Below are 22,506 nucleotides of genomic sequence, written 5' to 3'. Positions count from 1 at the left end.
CAAAGAATCAACTAGCTGTTACATAGGACACAAAGAATCAACTAGCTGTTACATAGGACACAAAAAGGTGTAACCACAAAGAAAAAATTGATAAGCTTAGTTACATTCACATTAAGAACTGTTCATCAAGATGCCATGAAGGCAGTGAAAGGGTAAGCTGGAGAGTGGGAGACAATATTTGCAGCCTACGTACCTGCAAACAGCTTCTCTCTAGAACATCTAGGAAGAACTCTAAGGCTGGTTAAGGAAAAGATAGACAACTCAGCAGAGAAACAGGCAAGAGGCTTATCAGGCATTGTACAAAAGAGTAGATCCAGATGGGTCCCTAAGCATATGAAAAGGTGAGCAACCTTGGCAGTCAGCAGGGAGAAGGAAGTTAAAGCCACTGTTTGGTGCCAGGACACCCACTCCAGAGTGGTGAACACCCAAAGGGCCAGCCACGCCATGTTTGGGAAGGTTGTGGAGTGGCATGGGGAAATTGGGACTGCCTCCTACACTTGAGGATGCTCTGGGGTGAGCAGCTCTGAGCTCTCGCTGTTCACCTTATTTGTAAGCACAGGGTCTTGCATCTCTTAGGATAAAAACCTTGGCACTCTGGTGCCATTTGCTGTGTATACGCTGAACATTCGGTGGTGTCCCAAGGACATTGTGCTGTGTCTTCTCAAGGATGCATCTGGAGCCCAGTTGTTTGGGAGACGTGGTGAACCTCGCCATGGTCCTTTTATCACAACTGTCCCTGATGACTGTCACAGGTTAAGGGTTTACAAATCACTATCTCTGGAATGCTTCTGTCCTAAGGGCAGTAGGAACTCAGAGCTAGAAGGATCTTTATCTTTTATGGAGTTCACCCCAGGTCTTTTATGGATGAGGAAACACACATGGCACCCCAGGGGCCCACAGGATGGGTCCCAGATCACCCCATGTTCAGTCACCATCCTACTTCTCTGAGTCACGTGTATGGTCTTGTGGTATTGGGGAGCAGCTCTGTGACTTTGGGAAGATCATTAGCCTCTCTGAGCCCTGCTTGTAAAGTGGGGATAACGGTTTTGGTTTTCGGTGGAGATGCACTTCCGGCAGGTGACGTCCACGGTGAACTCCTGGCCTGCAGCAGTGGGTCCTTCCTGCCCTTCCCTGCTCCAGGTGCTGCTGAGTGGGAGCCCTGGGGACGTCTGCTCAGCCTTTCCTGTTGTGAGGAGCAGGAAGCGGATGTTTTCATGGCAGACTCACTCGGTGTAAGCTCAGCACCCCCGCCCTCTGGGGCCAGGAGCACCTGCCTGGGGATCTCCCACATTTGCTGCTTCCGGTCCCTGCTGCAGCCCAGGGCGAAGCCTGAGGCTCAAGGGTATGTGGTTTTCTCAGCCGTGCTGAGGAAATGCGCACTTGTGGGAGGTGTGTGTATATGTATGTGCATGTGTGTGTTTGTGTTGATATGTGTGGGATGTGTGTATACATGTATCTATGCATGTGTGTTTATATGTCTAATATGTGTCATGAGCTGCGTGTGTGTTTGCGTGTCATGTGTGTTTGTGTGTAGTGTGTACATGTGTTGTATATTTGTATGTATGTGTGTGGCTAGACTGGCCCAAGGTCACTCAGCTGGTTTGTGAGTTTGGACCCAACCCCGCCCAGCCTGCGCGGTGTCCCAAGAAGCCACGCGCATTCCCAGGCAGGCTGGGGGGAGGCCCGAGGAAGAGCTGGAGCGCGGCTAGCCAGGGACCCTAGAGATGGAGTCGGGGATCCAAGAGGCAATGCATGGCGGCCCCCCGGACCCCCACACTGGCCCCCAACAAGGGAAACAGAGCTGAGTGAAACGATTGGAGATGGAGGGGGGTGGTGGGACCCTGCAGAGAGTCCCAGGCTTCTCACAGGACCCTTCCTTTCACCCTGGCCCTGAGAAGGGGGGAGCTTCCCAACCCCCCCACCCAGCCCTCGTTTGTCACAGCACAGCACTGTTATCTCACGCATGTGGACACCTCCACTACGGCGCCTGCTCTGCTGGGCAGGATCTACCTTGGGCATCGGAAGTCACTGAACAGCAAGCGATGCTCACGGAGAACATGGGTGGGGCTAGGCACCGTGGCAGGTGCATCGGGCATGGCTGGTTGCCTCTCCCAGCAGCCCAGTGAGGCAGAAACTGAACGCATGCCCACTGGGAACTCGGACTGTGCACAGCCTGTAACAGCGAGAGCTGGGATGAGACTCGGCCCTGGGGTCTGCCAGGGCCTTTGCTCTAAACCACTAGAATTGCCTGCAGGGATTTAATTTCTAAGATCGTAATCCCTAGGCCAAAAGAAAGAGTGAGGCACTGCGCCTGGTTGCCATGTGGAGGAACTGGGCTAGTTGCTTCAGGCAAAAAGACAGTGATCTGACAACGAATCAGAGTGTGGGGGAGGCCAGAATGCCCCCCTCCGACTCCTGGGCTCCCATTTCCCTCCCCAGAGCCACTGGTAGAAGTGTACTCCTGAACAGCTACGAGGCAGCAAACCCTACTGAGGGCATCCTCATTCGGTGCCAGGGCCCCCAAACATACTGTCTTAGGTAATTACAGAGGCACAAAGAGCAGCCCTTGGGAAAAGCTATAGCATCAGGCAGACCTGCCACTTCTGCCTGGAGTCTCAGATTCTCCAACCGAAAGGGGTCCCTGCAGGGACGAAGCCAGGCAGCCGCAAGCCTGACCCCGGAGATGAGCTCGGGTTCTCGGTTACACACCCCCATTGTGCAATCTGGCCTTGCACTTTCATTGCACAACCATTTTATTCATGCTTCCTCCCCCGCTCGACTGCAAAGCAGCTCGCTCGCCTTGTGTCCCAGTGCCGCACATAGAAGGCGCTCAGTACAAGACTTGCAAGATGAGAAAAGAATGCTGCTTTGCTGGGCTGTGAATTCTAATGAGACGGAATTGTTCCAGGACCGTGCATTCACGGACGATTCTAAGAGAGGGATTTCAGGGGCTGGGAGCCACTGCTTTGGGCCAAGGTCCTTCTGGTTTTCCAAATCTAGCTGCCTCGGTGGCTGCTCCCTTGGTTCCAAGTCCACTGTCTCTTACTTCCTCTGTTGTCGTTAGCATCACCCCATGTGTCTCTTCTAGTCTGGACTTTCAAGGACATCGGAAGCCACTTCTCTCAGAGGTTTGGGTCCCCTAGGGTCATCAGTGGCTGAAAATAGTGTCACTCTTGTGAAATAGCCCTGTGACAACTTTCTCAATGACTGCCTTTGTGTTACATGTGGACGTGGGCTTAGGAAGAGCCTCTGAATAGCATGAGAGCATTCTAAACTTGCTAGTTCTAAATGGAGGTGTTTGTGTAAGCCCCAGTGGTCTCGGGGACACCTTATAGGAAACGCCGTGTTATTAGGCTTCTGAACCTGAAACCTGCTGATTCCTCAGGGCAGGCCGAGTGCAGAGCCACCAAGAGCTTTAATCCCACTTTAATCAGTTTCCATTCCATAGAACACTCCCTTAATGAGGGTTAATGACATTAATTACTGTCCCCTTCACTTAAGAACATGCTCAAGAGGAGCTAAATGTCACATAATGGCCCAGGAATAGCTCAAGCCCCAGCAGAACTCCCCAGAAGAGCCTATTGCTCTTCTTTCTTCCAGCCCCACTGCCCTCCACCCCACACACCTCCTATTTCGCTTTCCTCCCGTCATTTCTCCCATGTCTCTGTCTGTTAGAAATGGAAGGTTGCACATTGCTGCATCACCTTTCCTGGGGACTGGGGATTTTTTGCACTGACCACTGACAGGATCATAGTTTGGTAACCTGCCCACCAGTGGATGATAACATAATGGGCATTCTCCTGCAGGACAGGTGTGCTAGTTGGGCACCCCTTTCCTTTTCTTCCTTCCTTTCTTTTTCTTTCTTTCTTTCTTTCTTTCTTTCTTTCTTTCTTTCTTTCTTTCTTTCTTTCTTTCTTTCTTTCTTTCTTTCTTTCTTTCTTTCTTTCTTTCTTTCTTTCTTTCTTCTTTCTTTTCTTTTCTTTCTTTCTTTCTTTCTTCTTCCTTTTCCTTCCTTCCTTCCTTCCTTCCCTCCCTCCATTCCTTCTTAAGATTTTATTTATTTATTTGAGAGAGAGAGAGAGAGAGAGAGAGAGAGAGAGAGAGAGAGAGCAAGCACAAGCAGGGGGGAGGGACAGAGGCAGAGGGAGAAGCAGGCCCCTGCTGATCAGGGAGCCCAACATAGGGCTTGATCATGACCTGAACTGAAGGCAGACGCTTAACAACTGAGCCACCCAGGCGTCCCTGGGCACCTCTTCTGAGGGCAACCTGGTGAGAGCTACTCAGATTTAAATGCACAGGTAATCTGATCTGGTAACATCTCTTCTAAAAATTTATCCCACAGATTTTTTTCCCCCATACCTACCGAGAAAAAAGAATGTATAAAAATACCATTGGGCACTGATGGAACAGCAAAAGGGTGGACATAATCTAAATGTCTGTCAGAGACTGGTTATGCTGTATAAATAAATAATTATGCTATATTTGGTCTATCTATCATCTATCTATCTATCCATCTATCCATCCATCCATCTAAATTATGCTATATCCATAAAGTGGGGCATTATGTAGCTGACATAAAATGAGGCCAATCTGCATGTGCTGATACAAAACAATACCCAAGGTATATTATTAAGTGAAAAGAGCAAGGGGGTAAAGCAATATATCTATGATATATAATCCTGTGTGTAAAAACAGTGGAGTATACGTATGTGTGAGCATACGTGCATACATACACATCTCGTGCCACACATCCAAAGCAGGAGCCATGGTGTGAATATCACTTGTGCTGGGCTACAGCGTGCCAGGCTCCTGTGGGATTGGCAGTGACACACGGGGGGTCCGCTTGTGCAGAGCAGAGGGCTCCTGTGAGCAGGGCAAAGCTCGCTGGGGTGGGAGGCAACATCGTCGTTCTCGGGGACCAGGAGGTGGAGCGGGGCGGGTCAAGTCGTGGGGAACTCAAGCGAAAATCTAGCACTGTGAGGGGCAGGAGGCCATAGTTTGGGAGGAGACGGTGTCTCCTGGAACAATCCTGTCTCAGTGTGGGGGTGCCATGAGGAAGAGCAGGGGACGGCAGGATGATAGTTATTAGGCTAACCTTACCAATTACTCTGAAGCCGGACTATCCAATATGTAATCACCCTAGCCACATGAGGCTGTTTAAATTAGCATTAGATAAAAAAACCAGTTCCTCAGTTGGACTGGCCACACTTCGAGTGCTTAGTAGCCGCGTGTGACTGTTGGCTATTGCTGTGGGAGAGCACAGACCTGGACCACCATTTTGGTCATTGTGGGTAGTCCTCCTGGATGGGGCTGCTGGAACGCATGTGTATCCGTTATATTCCTGCCATTTAATTATTGTTTATTAAGCTTTACCAACACAAATTTGTATGAGTTCTGACCAAGGGCGCTTGTCGTTAAACCAAGACCAAGTTGCACGATCTTGTCTACTTGTAACATGTTAACAGTGTTTATTTCTTTACGGTTCTCATGATTTTCGTTTCTTGACAATGCAGATCCTACTCTTTTGTAATGAGCATCAAATGCTAGAGCCTTCAAGTCTGTTCTTGGGTCATAATCAACGGTCTGGTTCCCATGCTATGTGACAGGAAGGGTCTTGGGGTGACTGTCCAGAACACATGAAAGTTGAACTGCTCTCTGAAGTTGGGGTGGGGAGTCTGTCCATCTGTCAAGCCACTTTGGGCCTTGGCCAGATGCAGTCTGAAGCAGGTAGTGGGGGGCAGGCCCACTGTCTGTGGAGACCGGGGTTCCTTTGGGAAGAGGAGGCAAGTCTGCAGGAGGCCAGTTAGAAAGCTGAGGTCATTTATGAATGCAGATTTGGGAGACTGCCTTCTGGTGTGTGCAGAGCATGTCCCCAGCACACGGGCCTATGGCTGTCTCTGTCCTAATCTGTGTCTGTCTCCCACACAGACACCAGCTGAGGGGGGGACGTGCTGGGGACCAGAAGACACCCGGAAAGCAGGGGTTATTGAAGAGCTAACCTACCAGGAATCCAGGAAAACCCAGAGAGCTAGCTTGGTCTACAGAGAGGGAGATTCTACAACCTTCTCTGGTGTGACCAAAACTGTCAGATAGGGTATTCCTAAATTTGAGATGGAATTCAGTTTAAGTCTGGGGCATCTAGGTGGTGTAGTTGGTTGAGCCTCCGACTCTTGGTTTCAGCTCAGGTCATGATCTTAGGGTCATGGGATCGAGCCCCATGTCGGACTCTGTGCTCAGTGGGGAGTCTGCTTGACATTCTCCCTCTCCCTCTGCACTCCCCCTGCTTGTGCGTGCTCTCTCTCTCTCTCAAATGAATAAATAAGGAATAGCATGGAGGACATTAGGAGAAGGAAGGGAAAAATGCGGGGGGGAATTGGAGGGAGAGATGAACCATGAGAGACTATGGACTCTGAGAAACAAATAGGGTTTTAGAGGGGAGGGGGGAGGGGGGATTGGTTAGCCCGGTGATGGGTATTAAGGAGGGCATGTACTGCATGGAGCACTGGGTGTTTTACGAAAACAATGGATCGTGGATCACCACATCAAAAACCAATGATGTTGGGCGCCTGGGTGGCTCAGTTGGTTAGGTGACTGTCTTCGGCTCGGGTCATGATCCTGGAGTCCTGGGATCGAGTCCCGCATCGGGCTCCCTGCTCGGCAGGGAGTCTGCTTCTCCCTCTGACCCTCCCCCCTCTCATGTGCTCTCTCTCTCTCATTCTCTCTCTCAAGTAAATAAATAAAATCTTAAAAAAAAAAAAAACCAATGATGTATTGTACGGTGACTAACATAACATAATAAAATTAAAAAAAAAGAATAAATAAATCTTTAAATAAATAAATTAATTAAATTTCAAATAAATTCAGTATGCTTCCTCTGATGGCATTCTCACTACAACTTAGAAGCCAGTTACTTGCCATCTTCCACCAAACAAACTTTCATATTCATACAAAATTTAAATTTATCTTTGACAATTATTTTTCTATTCTTTAGTCTTGTTCTCATTTAGCATTTCTTGCTTCTTCATGCAGGCTTCCTCTTTTCCACATTTACCCTATGTTTATGTAGTACTTTTCATCTAGCCCTCAGCCTGCTCATATTCCCATGCTTCTCAAGAGCACCAGGCTGGGAGGGAGGATGATTTCAGTCCCTCTGTCCCAGATGTCCACTGTGTGATCCTGGGCTTAGGTTCCTCCATCTTCAAAATCAGAAGATTAAACTCGTTAATTTTTTTTTTTTTTAAGTAGGCTCACACCCAGCATGGAGCCCAACATGAGGCTTGAACTCACAACCCTGAGATCAAAACCTGAGCTGAGATCAAGAGTCAGATGCTCAACTGATGGAGCCACCCTTGTGCCCCCAAGCTTGCTAATTTTAAACATCTTTTTTGGCTCCAGCAACCAAATTACTGAGTCGTTCAAAGACAACAGTTTTTATTCCATTATATAAAATAGATTAATAGAGCAAAGAATTATTGTATTAAAATATGTGCAAGATAATATACAGTATATCTGGATTAATAAAAAGCCAGAGTGTTGGTTACACACTCAAATTACTTACTAATTGTCAAATTAGAGTATTTTCTAACTATCACATTGTAAATTTGGTGACTAGTACTGATGAGATGGAAAGATTGTGTGTGGAGTGGATTTCCATTACACACAAACTTTACACAGACTGAGAAACAATTATGAGCTCTAGAAACAATTGCGATGGACATCGAACTTGGTGTGCAGCCTACTCAAGATCTGAGTGAATGCAGGGGCAGATGAGTTCAAGGCATCGGCCGGGGTCTTCTTCAGATAGGCAATGGTGAGGCTTCTTCCCGGCAGGTCAGGACCAGCTCCATCCCTGAGACACTCAAGGATGGTTCCTCAGAAGGGCATTACTTTTTCTTCTCCTTCTTTCCCTTCTTTTCCTTCTTTTTCCCTTTATCCTTCTCTTTTTCGGTGTCCCCTCCCGTTAGCACCGAGGCTCGCTTTTTGCCCATGGGGGTTTTGGCATACCAGTCCTGAAATAAAACAGATGTTTAGGAAAATATCAAAATGGCACGAATCACTGGAATATTCTTAAAAATAAAGAAAAGCTTGCTAAGGAAGGAAGGGACAAGCAGCCATTAAACTTTGGACATTTAATATATATTTAATACAAATTCTTTTTCGGGGGATTTTCCAACCTGTATTTTGACACAACTTGAAATTTCTACCTCAAGGAGTTAACAGTTTCAGAGAATCACAGACCAGATCTAACCAGCAGCTCTTCCCATCAACTAGTCACCTATCTTTTTGGGGATCTTACTCTATCCTGAGGGCGTGGGCTTGGTAATGTGAATGATCCTCTGTGGTTCACACATGGCCACCAGAAGCTGGACCGGTGGCCACGTGGGAGCCATGGGTGGCCACACAAACACTCGGAGGGGGACTATTGAAGACATGGCAGAAATGCTGGAGCCAACATACCAACCGAGCACCTCGTGGTTCCAGCTGGCCCCGTGAATGCATTTTTCTCAACTTTCACTTTTCATTTGAAAGCTGAGAAACATTTTCATTTATAAACTTTATAGTAGTAATAATATTTCACTGAATGACTACAAGTTGTTTATCAATTCTCCTATTAATGGACATATGGGCCATTTCCAACTTGTCATTAGGAATTTGTACATATCTCCTTGTATACTTATGAGAAAACTTCTCTAAGGCATAGACATAGAAATAGAATTCCTGGGGGGTGGGTAGGGCATGAGCATCTTTAATTTTACTGGATATTTCTAAATTGCTCTGAGTGAGAGGCTAGCTCAGTCTTTTTAAGTCTTAAATGTCTTTATTGTTTCCTGTCTCTTGGGTAGTAATTTAGTTGGGGATAAATGTAGGTACACAGTTACGGTTCCTCAGCACTTTGCAGAAATGATCACACTGTCTTCTGGAACAGATTGCTATCAAAGAGCTGCTGGACCTCCCCATTGTTGTTTCTTTGTAGGCAATCTGGCATCTTTGAAGACTAGTTTGTTATCTTAGTCCTAGGCTCACAATAATGTATGTGTGTGTGGATTTTTTTAATTTGTTCTGCTGATCACTTGGAGGTCATTTTTAATCTAAGAACTCATGTCTTTAATTCAAGAATATTTTCAGCAAATCTTTCTTCAAATAATTGTTCCTCTAATATTTCTTCTATTCTTTTCTTTTAGAGCCTCTATAAGTTATGTGTCAATGTCTTCAAAGATTCTTAATTGCAGTTTACAGATTTTACCTTTTTGGTTTTCTGTGCTGCTTCCGGAGGGAGTATCCTCCAGTCCGTAAATTTGCTCTTTGACCATGTCTAGTCTAGAGTTCACACCTCTTTTATTTTTGCCATTTCAAATTATTGTATTTTTAATTTCCAAGCTTTCTTTTTGTGCCTTTTCCCATAATTATCTCTTCTTATTCCATTTCTGCCTGTCTTTGTTTCAAAACTTAGTGTACATCTCTATTGGAAATGATGCCTTCATTTATTTTTTTGAACATCTGAATTACATTAATTTAAACATCTTTGTAAGGTTGTACTTAGCACTAGATTTCCTAAGATGTCTTGGAATTTTTATTTTCAGATTCATTCTGAGTAGGAGGCTCTGTTGTGGTCTCCATCTCTCTCATGATTTCTCCCTCCCCCACAGTACTGCTTCTACGCAATCCTTGGAAGCCAGATGCAGAAACACATCTTGTAGTGATGCTTTGAAGTCAATGCTCCTTGGTGATGTTGACATACCACAGATCTGGTCACAGAAGCAGCAGGTATTGCCACTTTATCCTCCATGGCCCTGGTTTCTTTTTTGTTTCCTAGCCTTGACTTTTCTCTATGCTGCATGTCAAGCACATGGTTGTCCCTGTTTGAGATTTATCTTTGTTTCTGGCACTTGGGGATTATTCTCATCTTTCTTTTTGCTTTGGCTCTGTTTTAAATGTAAGGTGATGAACTCCTAATTTATTGAGACCTGGTATAGAATATGGGTAATAAAATTGTCTTTGGACTGTGGTTTGAATTTCAGCTCTGCTCCTTTTTAGCTGTGTAACTAGGAGCAAGTCACTTTGCCTCCTTTTTTTTTTTTTTCCTGTTGCAACAAATTACCACAAACTTGGTGATGTAAAACAGAACATTTATTATCTTTTGGTCCTGAAGGTCGAAAGTCCAAAATGGATCTCACTGGGATAAAATCTAGGTGTCTGCAGGATGTAATCCTTTCTGGAACTCCAGGGGAGAATCTATTCCTTCATCTTTTGCACTTTCCTGAGACTACCTGCTCTCCTGGCTTGAGGCCCCTCCTTCATCTTCAAGCTAGCAACACGGGGCTACTTGGAGTACCAATGGATCCTTCCCACGCTGCTAACTTTCTGGTGCTCTCTTCTGATTCCCTTTTCTACTTTTTATGATTATGTTGGACTCACCAGTATAAGTAAGGATTATCTGTTTTAGGTTCAGTGGATTAACAACCTTACTCCATCTGCAACCTTAACTCCTCTTGCCATGTGACCTAACATATTTATAGGTTCTAGGGACTGGGATGTAGACATCGTTGGAGGGCCATTATTCTGCCTACCATACCTGTCTATGACTCAATTTCCATTTGTAAAACAGGGAAATTATGAGGTCTAAATGAGTTGTAACAGCGCCTGGCACATACGTAGTCAGTAAGTATCAACTAACATTATTATGATTATTACCATCTTTATCCTTAAATATTTTCTCCATCATGTCCACAGAGCAAGATATGATGTGTTTGGAGACTCTGCAAGATCCTAGTCTGATACACTGTCAGAAGCACGGTTAGGTCCAATTTCTCAGGGCAGAAATGATTGGCATGATCCCAGGCAACTACAGCGATAATATCACATTATTCACTGGTGAGAAGTGGCAGCCCACCTATCCATCTGCTCAATAAATTTGCCACTAAAAACGTTTATTGAACATCTAGTTGGGGCCGAGTGCTGTGCCAAGGTCTTGAGCCACGATAAGAAGCAGAAATTGATGGGGAAGGGGGCTAGTAGTGATGGTGGAAAAATGATTTAGTTTGCTCAAAAAAAAAAAAAAAGAATAAAATGATCAAATTTGCCAAGAATGGAAGTGAGAAGCATATGTGTTCTTATCTCAGGTTATACAATGGTAAGATTTCCTTCTCCTGAATAGTGTGATCAGTTGTAGTTACTGGGCCTCCAGTACCTATAACAGAAAAACAAATCACTTCGGAAAGTTAAAAACCCAGCTAAGAGAAAGCATAGATTTTAATACCCTAAACCTAGCTCCTCAGAATAAGAAGGAAAATGATTATTTTACAAAGGAAAAAAAAAACTGGGAATTTCAGAAGAGGATAGGATCTATCACATGAAGAGGATAAATATTTGCAATTAATTCTAACAAGGTTTAAACAGTTAACAAGAACATTAATTCAAATCCTTGACAAAAACTCCAGCTTGGAGTTGGAAATATTTCTTTGCAGTTTTGCTAGACCCCTGTCATCAAAACTATAGCTGATGGTCCAAATCTGGCTTGCTGACTGTTTTTGCACTAAAGTTTTATTAGAACACAGCCATGCCCATTCATTTACATACTGTGTATGAATGTTTTTGTACTATGACACAAGATTGAATGGTTGTGACAGAGACTGCGGAACTCTCAAAGGTTAAAATATTTGCTCTCTGGCCATTTATGGAAAAGTTTGCCAATCCCTATGCTGATTTTGGGGGGGGAATCAGTATTGTGACTCTTTTCCACCTTGTACTGAAACATTAGTAGCAAATCAGGAGGGAAATAGGGTTTTTAGAGTTGGTGGAAAAGTGATACATTGCAGAGGGAAATTTTCCTAATCTTAAGCAGGCTTCCAGACACCCAAGGCTTAGACGAGAATTCTGATTCTTTTTCTGATGATTGCATGGCCAATGTTGTGGTGGGTATAATTGCATGGATATAATTTTTCTCCCTTCTTTTCCCAGTTGGCCAAGGAAACTGCCTCCAGGTCTAGAAAGTGAACACAACCGTATTCATTTTGATTAAAAGGAGTGTGAGACATGACTGCTGGCCTGGGCATCTAGGCTTTCATGTTGATTTGCTTGGATAAGACACATCGCTTTCTGCAACTTCTTTTCCTTCTATAAGAGAGGGATTTGGAAGAGCTGGTTCTCAGTTTCCTCTAGATCTAAAAAATTCCACGAACATCACAGAATATAATGCAAAATTAGAAAATTACACTTTGGTGAGTTCTCGTGATTTCCTATTGCAAATGCACTGAGAAATGAAGCACGCCACAGCGAATCTGGGACAAAACTAGCATGGGCTTGAAATGCACTATTTGGTTTTCCTTATGCACGCAGGGCTTGTTCCGTTACATGAACTATGAAGTAAAAACCAGTGAGAACCAAGGGGAAGGCACGTGTACACGTACATATTGTGTGTATGTGTATGCATGTGTGTGTGTGTTTGTGTTTGGATCCAATGGTTTCAAAGCTTCTATTTAATTCTGCAATTTGGCTGTTAATTTATGAGGTCACAGATCACAATTTTTCCTAAATTTTGGAAGGCACATGCTTTACTGGCAAGGCTGGGACGAATTTGTGATCTAAAAATTTCAAGTTTCCCAATTTCATTGTATATAACAAATTCATGAGACTCAGGAACCAGAGGGAGGAGGTCACGTGACAAGTGTTTGCGCCTAAGACCCGTTTACCTTAAAGCTGTCTTCTTCCTCCTGGTACACGGGACTCATGCTGGTTAACATTGTAACAAACTCCGCAGCTGTGAGCGGTTTGTAAGTTTGCTGCCGTGTTCTGCGGTCTGTGAGCACACCTTGAACCACCTCGACTATGTGTCCCTGGGTGAAGCCATCGGTGACCTTTGCCAGGGAACTTATATTCAAGGCATTGGTAATGATGCCTCCATGGCGTTGAATGATCTGTCTCCACAAAACTGTGGTATCCAAGATGGTGGAAAAGACACAGAGAACAGAGGTCACCACAGAGAAAGCAATATTATCTAGACTTGGTACAAAGTTGCATGTCATCAAGAAAGGAATGTACAGGGAGGAACACTCCATCTTAATTGCAATTCAAATGAGCAGGAAGCCATGTAACTAAATGCTTTTTTTCCTCTGAGTGATTTTCAACCATAAGACATACATGTCAATGGCCCTGAGGTCCTAGACCCACAAAACAAGAAAAAAAGGAACATGTTCAGTATAGTTTCAGTGTGGTATCTTCAAAGATGTTCAAAATCTTTCAAAATTGGAAATTCAGATAAGGTACATATAAGATCTCTGCTCATCAGAATATTATATTTTCCAAAGTGTTTGTATGAGTAGGAGTTTGACTTTTTTTTTTTTAAATTTATTCATGAAAGTCAGAGACAAGAGAGAGAGAGGCAGAGGCAGAGGGAGAGAAGCAGGCTCCCCGCCTAGCAGGGAGCCTGATGCAGGACTCGATCCCAGGACCCTGGGATCATGACCTGAGCCGAAGGCAGATGCTTAACCATCTGAGCCACCCAGGCGCCCCTGACTTTTTTTTAATTATAAAGTTTTTGTGCATTATTTTTACATGTGGAATTGGAATGCAGATTCCAATTTCCATTCATCACCAGCGGGCTCAGTTCCCTTTGGGTGCAGTTTGACCCTTATTCTCCATCCCCAACAATTGTAAACAGGCAGAGGTTGACTGAAATCCTGTGGGTGGATCCCTGGTGGTTCTTCGGGTTACTGGGACTTGGGGTAACAGAGAGATTTCTCTTAGAACACAGGGACATCGTGAAAATGAATTATGGAATTACTGAACTTAAGAGATAGAATGGACTCCCACACAGCATTTGAAATAATATTACACTCAAGGAATTACATCCATTCCACAAAGAGAGGGAAGTACATGAGATTCACCATGGCTTGTTTCGTTGTATCCAGACAGTGAGAAAGGTGAGACTTTGCCAAGGCCACCTGTCTCCGAGCCATTCTCAGGGCTGGAGTGCTGGGAAGATCTAGTCAAATGTCTCCCAACCATTTTGACCCTCTTCAAGGAATACTTGAAACAGTTTTTTTTTGTTTAAATGACCATTATTATATAATCTGAACACTGTCAGGTCTGTTAAATGACTAGCTCATCCAAATACATTGATCCACAAATACTTGATAAAATGAAAAGGTCTAATTATTGCCCAGGAATAGAATGACCTGCCGTATATCTTTTTTTTTTTTTAAAGATTTTATTTATTTATTTGAGAGAGAGAATGAGATAGAGAGAGCATGAGAGGCGGAGGGTCAGAGGGAGAAGCAGACTCCCTGCCGAGCAGGGAGCCCGATGCGGGACTCGATCCCGGGACTCCAGGATCATGACCTGAGCTGAAGGCAGTCGCTTAACCAACTGAGCCACCCAGGCGCCCTGACCTGCCGTATATCTATGAGCCACATCATAGAGTGGGATTTTGGGTCATGAGTCATTTTAACAATCCACCTCCACCATCGACTTTGGTGGTGATGGGGGGGGTGGTGGTCCTTGGCCTTGTGGTGAGCGGAGTTGCTGGGAGGGGTGCATATTACCGTGGGGCCATACTATGTCTTCCAGCTGTGTAAGGTTGGGTATCAAGGGCCACGTGGGCCACCAAACTGACCTAAAGCAACATCTAATCCCCTAGATCTACTCGGCTACTCCCTTGGTGGCACTGTTTGAGCTCAAATCCATCTTAGGCTTACTTATAAAATGCAAGTAGAAAGATTTACTTCTGTGTGAGTAGGCTGCTGTGAGAAATAAATACAAGAATGTAGAGGAAGTGCTTGGAAGAGCACTGATCTAGCTTATGGTGGGCAGTTTGTTTTCTTGTAGTGGTGTTACTGTTGTTCTTGTAATTATCATTAGTCATTCCATTTTGTACCGAAGTTTCCTAATGCTCATTAAAGCATAAATACAAAATATACCAAAGAATATTTCTGTAAAACAGATTACCCTTACCTGGGTATAACTGGGGAGGACTTAGAAATCAGAAAATATAACCCATGGGAAAAATAAGAACAATGACCAGGCAGCATCATCCCTTGGGATCTAGCGTGCCCCTGCCCAGATTTATAACATCGAAAAAAAGCCTGAACAGATCTGGATGGTGACTCTGGAAGCTGTGAAGGGAGAATGCTTTATGCTGAAGCACAGGGCACAGTTCCTCCAGCTGAGGACCCAGTAGATATCCCAGGCTGGAAACTCAAGACAGCTTCAGCCTTGTGCATCCCAGGCACACTTCTTACCCACGGCATGGAGTGGACCAGTGGGTAAGCAAACGGGGAGGGCCAGGGCTCCCATCCCTGCCTCCCTGCTAAGCTATGACGGTCACGGCCGTCCAGCCTCCCAACACGAGAGGTCTCTCTATAAGTAAAGATTCTTTAGAAACAGAGCAAAAAACTATAATTACTCTGGTCTAGCAAGTACCTGGGAACACACTATTGACACTTTAAAATGTATGGTACTTAATACTTACGTAGAGTTTTGGCCAAAGGTCCTCAAAATACACACATCATTGATTTTCCCCCAAAGCTCACCATTTGTTAATGGAGGCACCATAAGGGAAATGGTGAAAGCAGTCACAGCTACGTGGGACTTCGCCACTTGCCCACAGTCTTCTCAAGGTCCAGAATGGGAAAGAGAATCACTTTGACTTCTCATATTGATGAACTAGACTTGCCTTTAAAAGAATAGCTTCTACTGCTTCTGCAAAGTGGGGCTAGGAAGGGTGTCAGGTGCAGAGTGAGTCACAGCCTGGAGGGCTCATGGAGGTGGGAACCCCACAGTGAGCTCTGGAGCCACGGCCTCTGAGTCTTTGGCCCAGCAGCGCAGGTGGAGAGGACGAGAGCACAAGAGACGTAAGGGCTGGCTGTGGGTGTGTGGGGAGGACTGGATCAGCGAATGGAACATGGTGAAGGCAGCTGAGGTGCTCTCCAGACTGAGTGCTGTGTTTTACCTTCCTTCTCTTGGATGCAAAGGCTCCTCACTTCTTCGGCCTACTCTGCCTTTTCTTTCCCTTCTTTAGACCGAAAAGAATCTGGTCTTTGGATCTCCTTCTCTGCTTTTGACGTTCCAAATGGATTCTGTCCTGGCTTCCAACTGTGTTCTGGAGATGACGTAGTCCCTTAAAATTCATTTGTTGTTTGTGATTTTACAAAAGCCCAGGAAATGATAATATGATTTGGATGAGCTTCTGGCCTCTGAAGACTAGAATTCCAGAAGAATCGGAAGACGTGGACTGAACTCATCTGACCAGACACTGGGTCTGGGGGTGGGGGCCTATGATGAATTGGGCTATTAGCGAAACAGACCCCCGAGAAGAGAGGCGAGAGCAGGAAGCATTAGGAATGTGGGAAGAGGAGGCCCAGAGGGATTTCTGGGGACTAGATGAGGCATTAATCAACCTTGAGGGTGGATTTTCTTTGCAGACATTTTGAAGGAAACAGCTTGATTTGGGGAAAGAAGGTAGATACTGAATTCTATATGGTAAATCTTAAGGATCGTGCTTCCTCAGGCTGACCCACCCTCCCCTTCTAAGTGCTGTTACTCCTCCACCCTGCCTGGAGGGATTTGAGAAGCCCGATGGTGAATGTTCCCCAACACCTTCCACGCTCCACGGCTGGTAGATAGATGGCCAAGCAGAGGCCCAGGTTATGGATTTGCAGCCCATGCTTTATGGGCTGGAAGAGACTATTTTTGATCACTGCAAAGACAGGAACAGTCTTTTTTTTAAGATAGATGTCCCAGCCACTGTGGCTATGAAAACTTCAAGGTCACTGGAGGAAATGCTGGACAGCATTTATGATGTCAGCAGGAATGGCGACCTAAACAAATCACCCACCATGGAAGAAATATGTGAGAAGCATGAGGTTTAGTGGACAGCGCCCTGGGCCCAAGAGAACTCCTGCATGCAGGTTTATCATCTGCCCACAGGTGAGGGGATGCTTTCTCCTTCCTCCCCTATGATGCTGCCACAGGGAGACTCAGGTTGGAATCTGTAATGTGATCTGTGTCCTTAGAGATGCCTGGCATTTTATCAAAACAACACAACTGTCCTTGTTATACATCAATAACTTCATTTTTAAAGGGCTTATGGTTTTGTCAAACAATAGAAACTATTCAATCCAAAGTCAAGAATAATGCTCTGGTCCCTGAAAATAACACCCTACCTTATTCCATTAAGATAGCTTAAAATACATATCTACAACAAAAAAAACCCAAACCAAACCAAGCCCTGGGATCGTGAGAAGAAATCTGACTAACAGAAATGAGAGCGGGAAAGCCAGGAGTGGGGATGCTCTGTGTGGACTCCCAGTGGGCGCAGACTGCTGGCACCCACCAAGCTCCGTGCCAAACCTTTCCTTGGTGGGACTGCACAGCCCTACGCCCTTGAACTTCAGTGAGGCCGTGGGAGTCATTCTGGCCAATGCAACATGAATGAGACAACAGCTGGCCCTTCTGGGTCTTATCCCTAAAATCTCCTGTGAGATACTCTCTACTGTCGTCTCTCTTTTCCTTTGGTGCTTGCTGAATGCAAAGGACCCAGTGGAGGGCCTGGAGGCTCCAGGAGATGGAGAAGCCACTAGAACGATGGAGAAATAATCGAACCAACGTCCTCCTGTACTTCGTGTATGACATGGATTTGTGAAGCCACGATCACAGTTCATCAAGACAGAAATGAGCTCGCACTGCTAATGGAGTGGCTGGTTGTTCTCTAGCAGATAGCATGGGCCAGAAACTTAAAACCAACCAGAAAGGGTCACAGAGTTGCTCTGTTTTGGGGGTGCTATTATGACTGAAGAAGGATGCATAGAAACCACATCTGACCTGGTCATTCTCATTCCTCTTATTAATGTTAACTGCTACCATAGGCTGTCTCACCTCTAGCCCTGCTCCACTGGGAGCACCTTCCTGTCCAGACCACCCTGCACCACGGCCACCATCACCACCACCGCTGCCACCACCCTGCCCAGGTGACCCCCTTCCTCTTCCCTAGCACCAGGCGGCCACCGCCATCACGGCCATTTGCAACACTGACACCATCATCCCCATCTATACTGAATCTGTGACTACCACGATCATCATCACCACCGAATCTGTGACTACCACGACCATCATCACCACCGAATCTGTGACTACCATGACCATCATCACCACCACCACAAGAAGTAAAGACGACCCCTCACTGAGCCACGCTGTAGTATTCAGACCCTCGTGTAGTCCACCTCCCTTGAATCTGGGCTGGCCTGGGAGTTGCTCTTGACCCGTAGAGTTTGGTGAAAGGGACTTTGTGCGACTTCGGAGGCTGGGTCACGAGAATCTTCCCAGCTTCTGCCTGAACCTCCTGAAACGTTTGCTCTCAGGATGCTCTCTCGTGGGACCCATGGAAAGGCCAGGTGTAGGCTACCTGGTTGGCAGCCTCCGTTGAGCTCCCAGCATCAACTCCAGTCACGGGAGTGAATGACCATGTATGTCCAGCTCTGTCGAGTCTTCAGATGAAGCCCAAACGGACACCCGACTGCAACATCCAGAGATACTTGCTGGCTGAGCCCGTGAACCCTCTGAATCATGAGATGGAATAATTTCTTGTTTTAAGCTACTGGGGTGGTGTGTTCCACGGCAGCAGATAATAGAAACCACCACCGCACCACCATGGCCACTCACTGCCGGGTCACGTACTCCTTTTCCATAACCGTGCCCCCATCTTGGCTTCCTCCCTGCCCAGCACCACCCGGGCTCTCCCAGGGGCTGGTATGGTGCTGGGTGTTCTGCTGCCCACCTCACATAAGGGTCAGCGACAGCCCTGGGGACTAAACAGTCCTCTTTACTGAGGAAACAGTAGAGGACTCAGGAGGTCCACTGAGCTGTCAAGGTCGTCCAGCCATCCTGTGGCAGAACTGGGATTCAGAACCACGTCTCCTCAGGGCTAGTATCTCATGGCTCTTTACAGTTTCATTGCACTGCCTCCAGAATCACATTTTTAGTGTTAGTCCCACTTAAAAATATGTTTCAAAAGAAGGAGATTTTGAATTTGTCTGGTCAAGAGGAAAAAACTAAAAAAAGAGCTCTTGTTATCTTTCATGGTTATTTTAAGTAAGTCAACATGCTCCTGGACTAATACTTTGAGACTGGAAAACTAAAAAAAAGTCAACCTGTGGAAAGAATGATGTTCTCTGAGAGAGGCACCGTCACTGTGGGTCCAAGACAACTCATCCTAATCCACCTGTCGGAAGAAAAATTAGCACCCGCAACGACTTTGGTCACCTTCAGGGCCCAAAATAATAATCCCTGTCCAGTTTCCTTTGGTCCTGGGTACATGAACGAGGTTAACAACAGAACAGACAGGCATGTTTTGCTCTTACAACCTCGTCGTTTATATTTACGGCCCAGGCTCTGCCCACGTCTGGTGCCTCCTCCAGTGCATGGGCTCTACGTCCACCGCCTTCTGGTGGGGTCCCTGCCCCAGCGCCACATGCCTGCAAGCCGACGCCACCCGGCCCACCCTCCGTCACCACACACGGGAAGGGGCCAGGGGTACTTGCCCAATCTGGAAGCATAGTCTGGTCTGGGAACCAAAATAATTTTTTGGTAAACTCTGCAAAAAGATTGAAGTTCAGCATCGAAAGGGCGCTGTGTTGTTCCCACAATCAGAATCCTGTCGTCCGGTTTCAGGAGTCTCAGGATTTTGGGAAGCTGTTTTTTGAGGCGTTTAGGCTCAATCTGGGAGAAAGAGGGAGAGGGGGAAAATGAGCCCATGAACAGAAAAAAGAATTATGGATGGAAGAATACTTCTTAGAAGGCACCGCGGCATGCATGTATTAGAGTGAACCTCAAAGCTCAGATAAACACGATTCTCAGAGTTCATCCTGGTCTGGGTGGTTTGAATTGCATGGTCTTCCTTTCCTCTACCTCTGGCATTCGGATTTGGAAAGGGGGAAGGAAGGACGGAAGGAAGCACCTGACTGATCTTTCTAACACCTCAACCCTCAGAATGGGAAGCAGGGCGGGCTTCCAAGCAGAAGGAAGCTGGCTGGAGCGGGGCCTCGCCGGTGGTGATCCCAATTCCTCTGAACTGTTCTGAGGGTAAACCCAAGACTGCCTTCGCCGACGGCCCTGACAGCGAGCCTCCGAGGGTCTGGTTCTCGTGTCTGAAAAGCACCTGGTTACAAAAGAGCGTGACGCTTCTCTCTCTGAAGCAGTTTGGAAAGAGTTTGAACCTGTATTATTTGAGGGAGATGAGCAATGAGGGAGAGGAGCAAGATGCGGGGTACCCCAGGGAAGATGACTTCTGGCCCATGGGGGTCAGATTTGGCCACATTGCCATGGCAACGCACCAGCTTTCAATTAGTCTCCACTGGCACAACCTCGTGAGGAGGAAGTGTGGGGAGGAGGATGGTTGGGGTGATGGAGAGAGCCTCCGCAGAGGAGCCCCGAGGGTCTCGGCTGTTTTTGCTCCCACTTGGCTCAGGGGTGATTGAGCCAATTAGAATCTGAATGTTGAGCAGGACTGAAAGAAGCCAGTGCATGGCTTTCCTGGAGCAGAGCGGGCCTGAGCTCACTGGAACATCCTGCAGAGACCGGCCCCTGTTGCCCGGCCCTGGTGTCCCCAGGGGTCCCTGCACAGCCCAGCCCAGCCCAGAGACACCCTGCAGGCAGGCAGGGCCCGTTACACCTGGGGGAGAGCAGGTGTTTCATAAACCCAACGCTCAGGAATAACAGTGAGCAGCAGGGGATTGGAACCACAGCTGGTGGGTGGGGTGACAGTGCTGGGGATGGTTTGCAGGGCCCCTGGGACAGGGATACTCATGTGCTATGATACCCTGTTCCGCAGAAGGCCCTTAGTGGGCCCAGCAGAGCTGGGAGTCAGAGCTGGGCATACCAACTTCTCTGCACAGTGGAAGGGGAGTCAGGTATGATCGAGCACCCTGGAGGGCAGGGGCGCCCCGGGGGAGCTGCACAGCCCAGGGGTGACCGCTCTGCACCGTGAGGCTGTTGGCCGTGCATGTCCGCAGCAGTGGTTGGCATTCTTCTTTTTCCTTTCTTTTGACCAGCGAGGAGGCCCAGTTCCACGTCTGCATTGACAAGGTGCAGGAGGGAGGCTGGGTAGGAAAGGGCAGGCGCCCGGAGACCGCACGGCCGTTAGGAGGAAAGAGTGATGGCAAGCTGCAGAAACATGGGGAGCTCTGGACCCAACAAGGCATGAGGCCAAGGGCTTCCGTTGCTATCCAAGGATAAGGCAGGAACCTGGTCCTCTCCAACGTCGACCCTGCACTTGCCACTTCTTTTGTCCAGGCTGATTATGCATCTTCCAGCTGAATAATCCTAGTAAGTAGCAGCTGGTGAGGGCTTACTGGGTTCCAGGTACTTCTCTCTCCATGACATGGATTCCTCCACTGAGTCCTCAGAACCTCCCTGGGAGGGGACAGTCCTCCCCTCACTCAGAGATGAGAACCTGGGGCCCAGAGAGGTGGAGTGATGTCCCGAGTCCCAGAGTTGACGAGCATGACCCGGACTCCCAGACTTGCGCTCCTCCCTCTGCTCTGCTGGGGTCCCCCCTTCCCAGAGGGGATGTGCTGGGGGCTTGCGTGCCCCCCCAGCCCCCTTCCTGGGTAAGGGCCTATCTCACTTAAGGGCTGCAAAGGAGACTTAAAATATATATTTATTATTATTATATTGTGTTATGTCATATTTTATTATTAGATATATGTTATTATGATGTATCCATATCAGCTTTATTGAGGTAGAATTCACATGCTATACAATTCATCTATTTAAACTGTATAATTGAGTGGCTTTTAGTATATTCACACAGTTGTGCAAACATTGCCATAGTCTATTTTAGAACATTTTCATCACCCCCCAAAGACTGCCCAGTAGCAGTCACTGAATGTTTCCACCCTAACCCTTTCCTCCAGACTTAGGCAACCAGTTATCCACTTTCTATCTCTAGAGATTTGTATATTCTGGAGATTCCATAGAAATAGGATCATCCAATACGTGGCATGCATGTGAGCCTGTATGTGTTGGTGGCTTCTTTCATTTCGCAGAACATTTTCGGGGTTCACCCATGTTGTGCATTCATACTTCACTTTACTTGCTGCATGATATCCATTGTCCAGATAGGCCACATTTTTGGCATCCAGTCATCAGTTGATGGGTATCGTGTTGTTTCTACTTTTTGGCTATTGTGAATAGTGCTGCCGTGAACATTTATTTCTCTTGGGCACACACAAGAATTGAGTCGCTATGGATCAAAGAGTTACTTTATATTTAACCTTTTGAGGAAATGTCAGACTTCTTTCCAAAGTGGCTGAGGTTCACGTCTCCCTACCTCCTGTGAACACTTGTTATTATGTGTTTTTCTTTTCTCTTTCTCCCCCCCCCTTTTTTTTAAAATTTAACTACCTTAGTGGATGTGAAGGGGTATGTCATTGGGGTTTTGATTTGTGTCGTTCTGATGGCTCATGATGTTCAGCATGTTTTCATGTGTTTATCGGCCATTTGTTATCTTCTTTG

General features: G+C 46.5%; 1 protein-coding gene across 2 annotated transcripts in view; it reads right to left on the bottom strand.

Moving 5' to 3' along the window:
* Positions 1–7,419: 7,419 nt before the first annotated feature.
* IQCA1 (IQ motif containing with AAA domain 1) overlaps positions 7,420–22,506 on the bottom strand; it is a 143,865-nt gene continuing 128,778 nt past the window's right edge. For both annotated transcript variants that reach the window (XM_035006796.1, XM_035006797.1), the window contains 3 exons: positions 19,533–19,710; positions 12,690–12,928; positions 7,420–8,009 (listed from right to left, as the gene is read on the bottom strand). In XM_035006796.1, coding sequence (XP_034862687.1) covers positions 7,884–8,009; positions 12,690–12,928; positions 19,533–19,710 — 543 coding nt within the window. In that variant the 3' untranslated portion in view covers positions 7,420–7,883. The remainder of the gene's footprint in view (positions 8,010–12,689; positions 12,929–19,532; positions 19,711–22,506) is intronic.

The sequence above is a fragment of the Mirounga leonina genome, unplaced genomic scaffold (assembly GCF_011800145.1).
Source record: "Mirounga leonina isolate KUSES-001 unplaced genomic scaffold, KU_Mleo_1.0 Mir_151, whole genome shotgun sequence".
NCBI lineage: Eukaryota > Metazoa > Chordata > Mammalia > Carnivora > Phocidae > Mirounga > Mirounga leonina.
The sequence above is the reverse complement of the archived record's forward strand: the minus strand, read 5'-3'. Positions and strand labels throughout refer to the sequence as shown.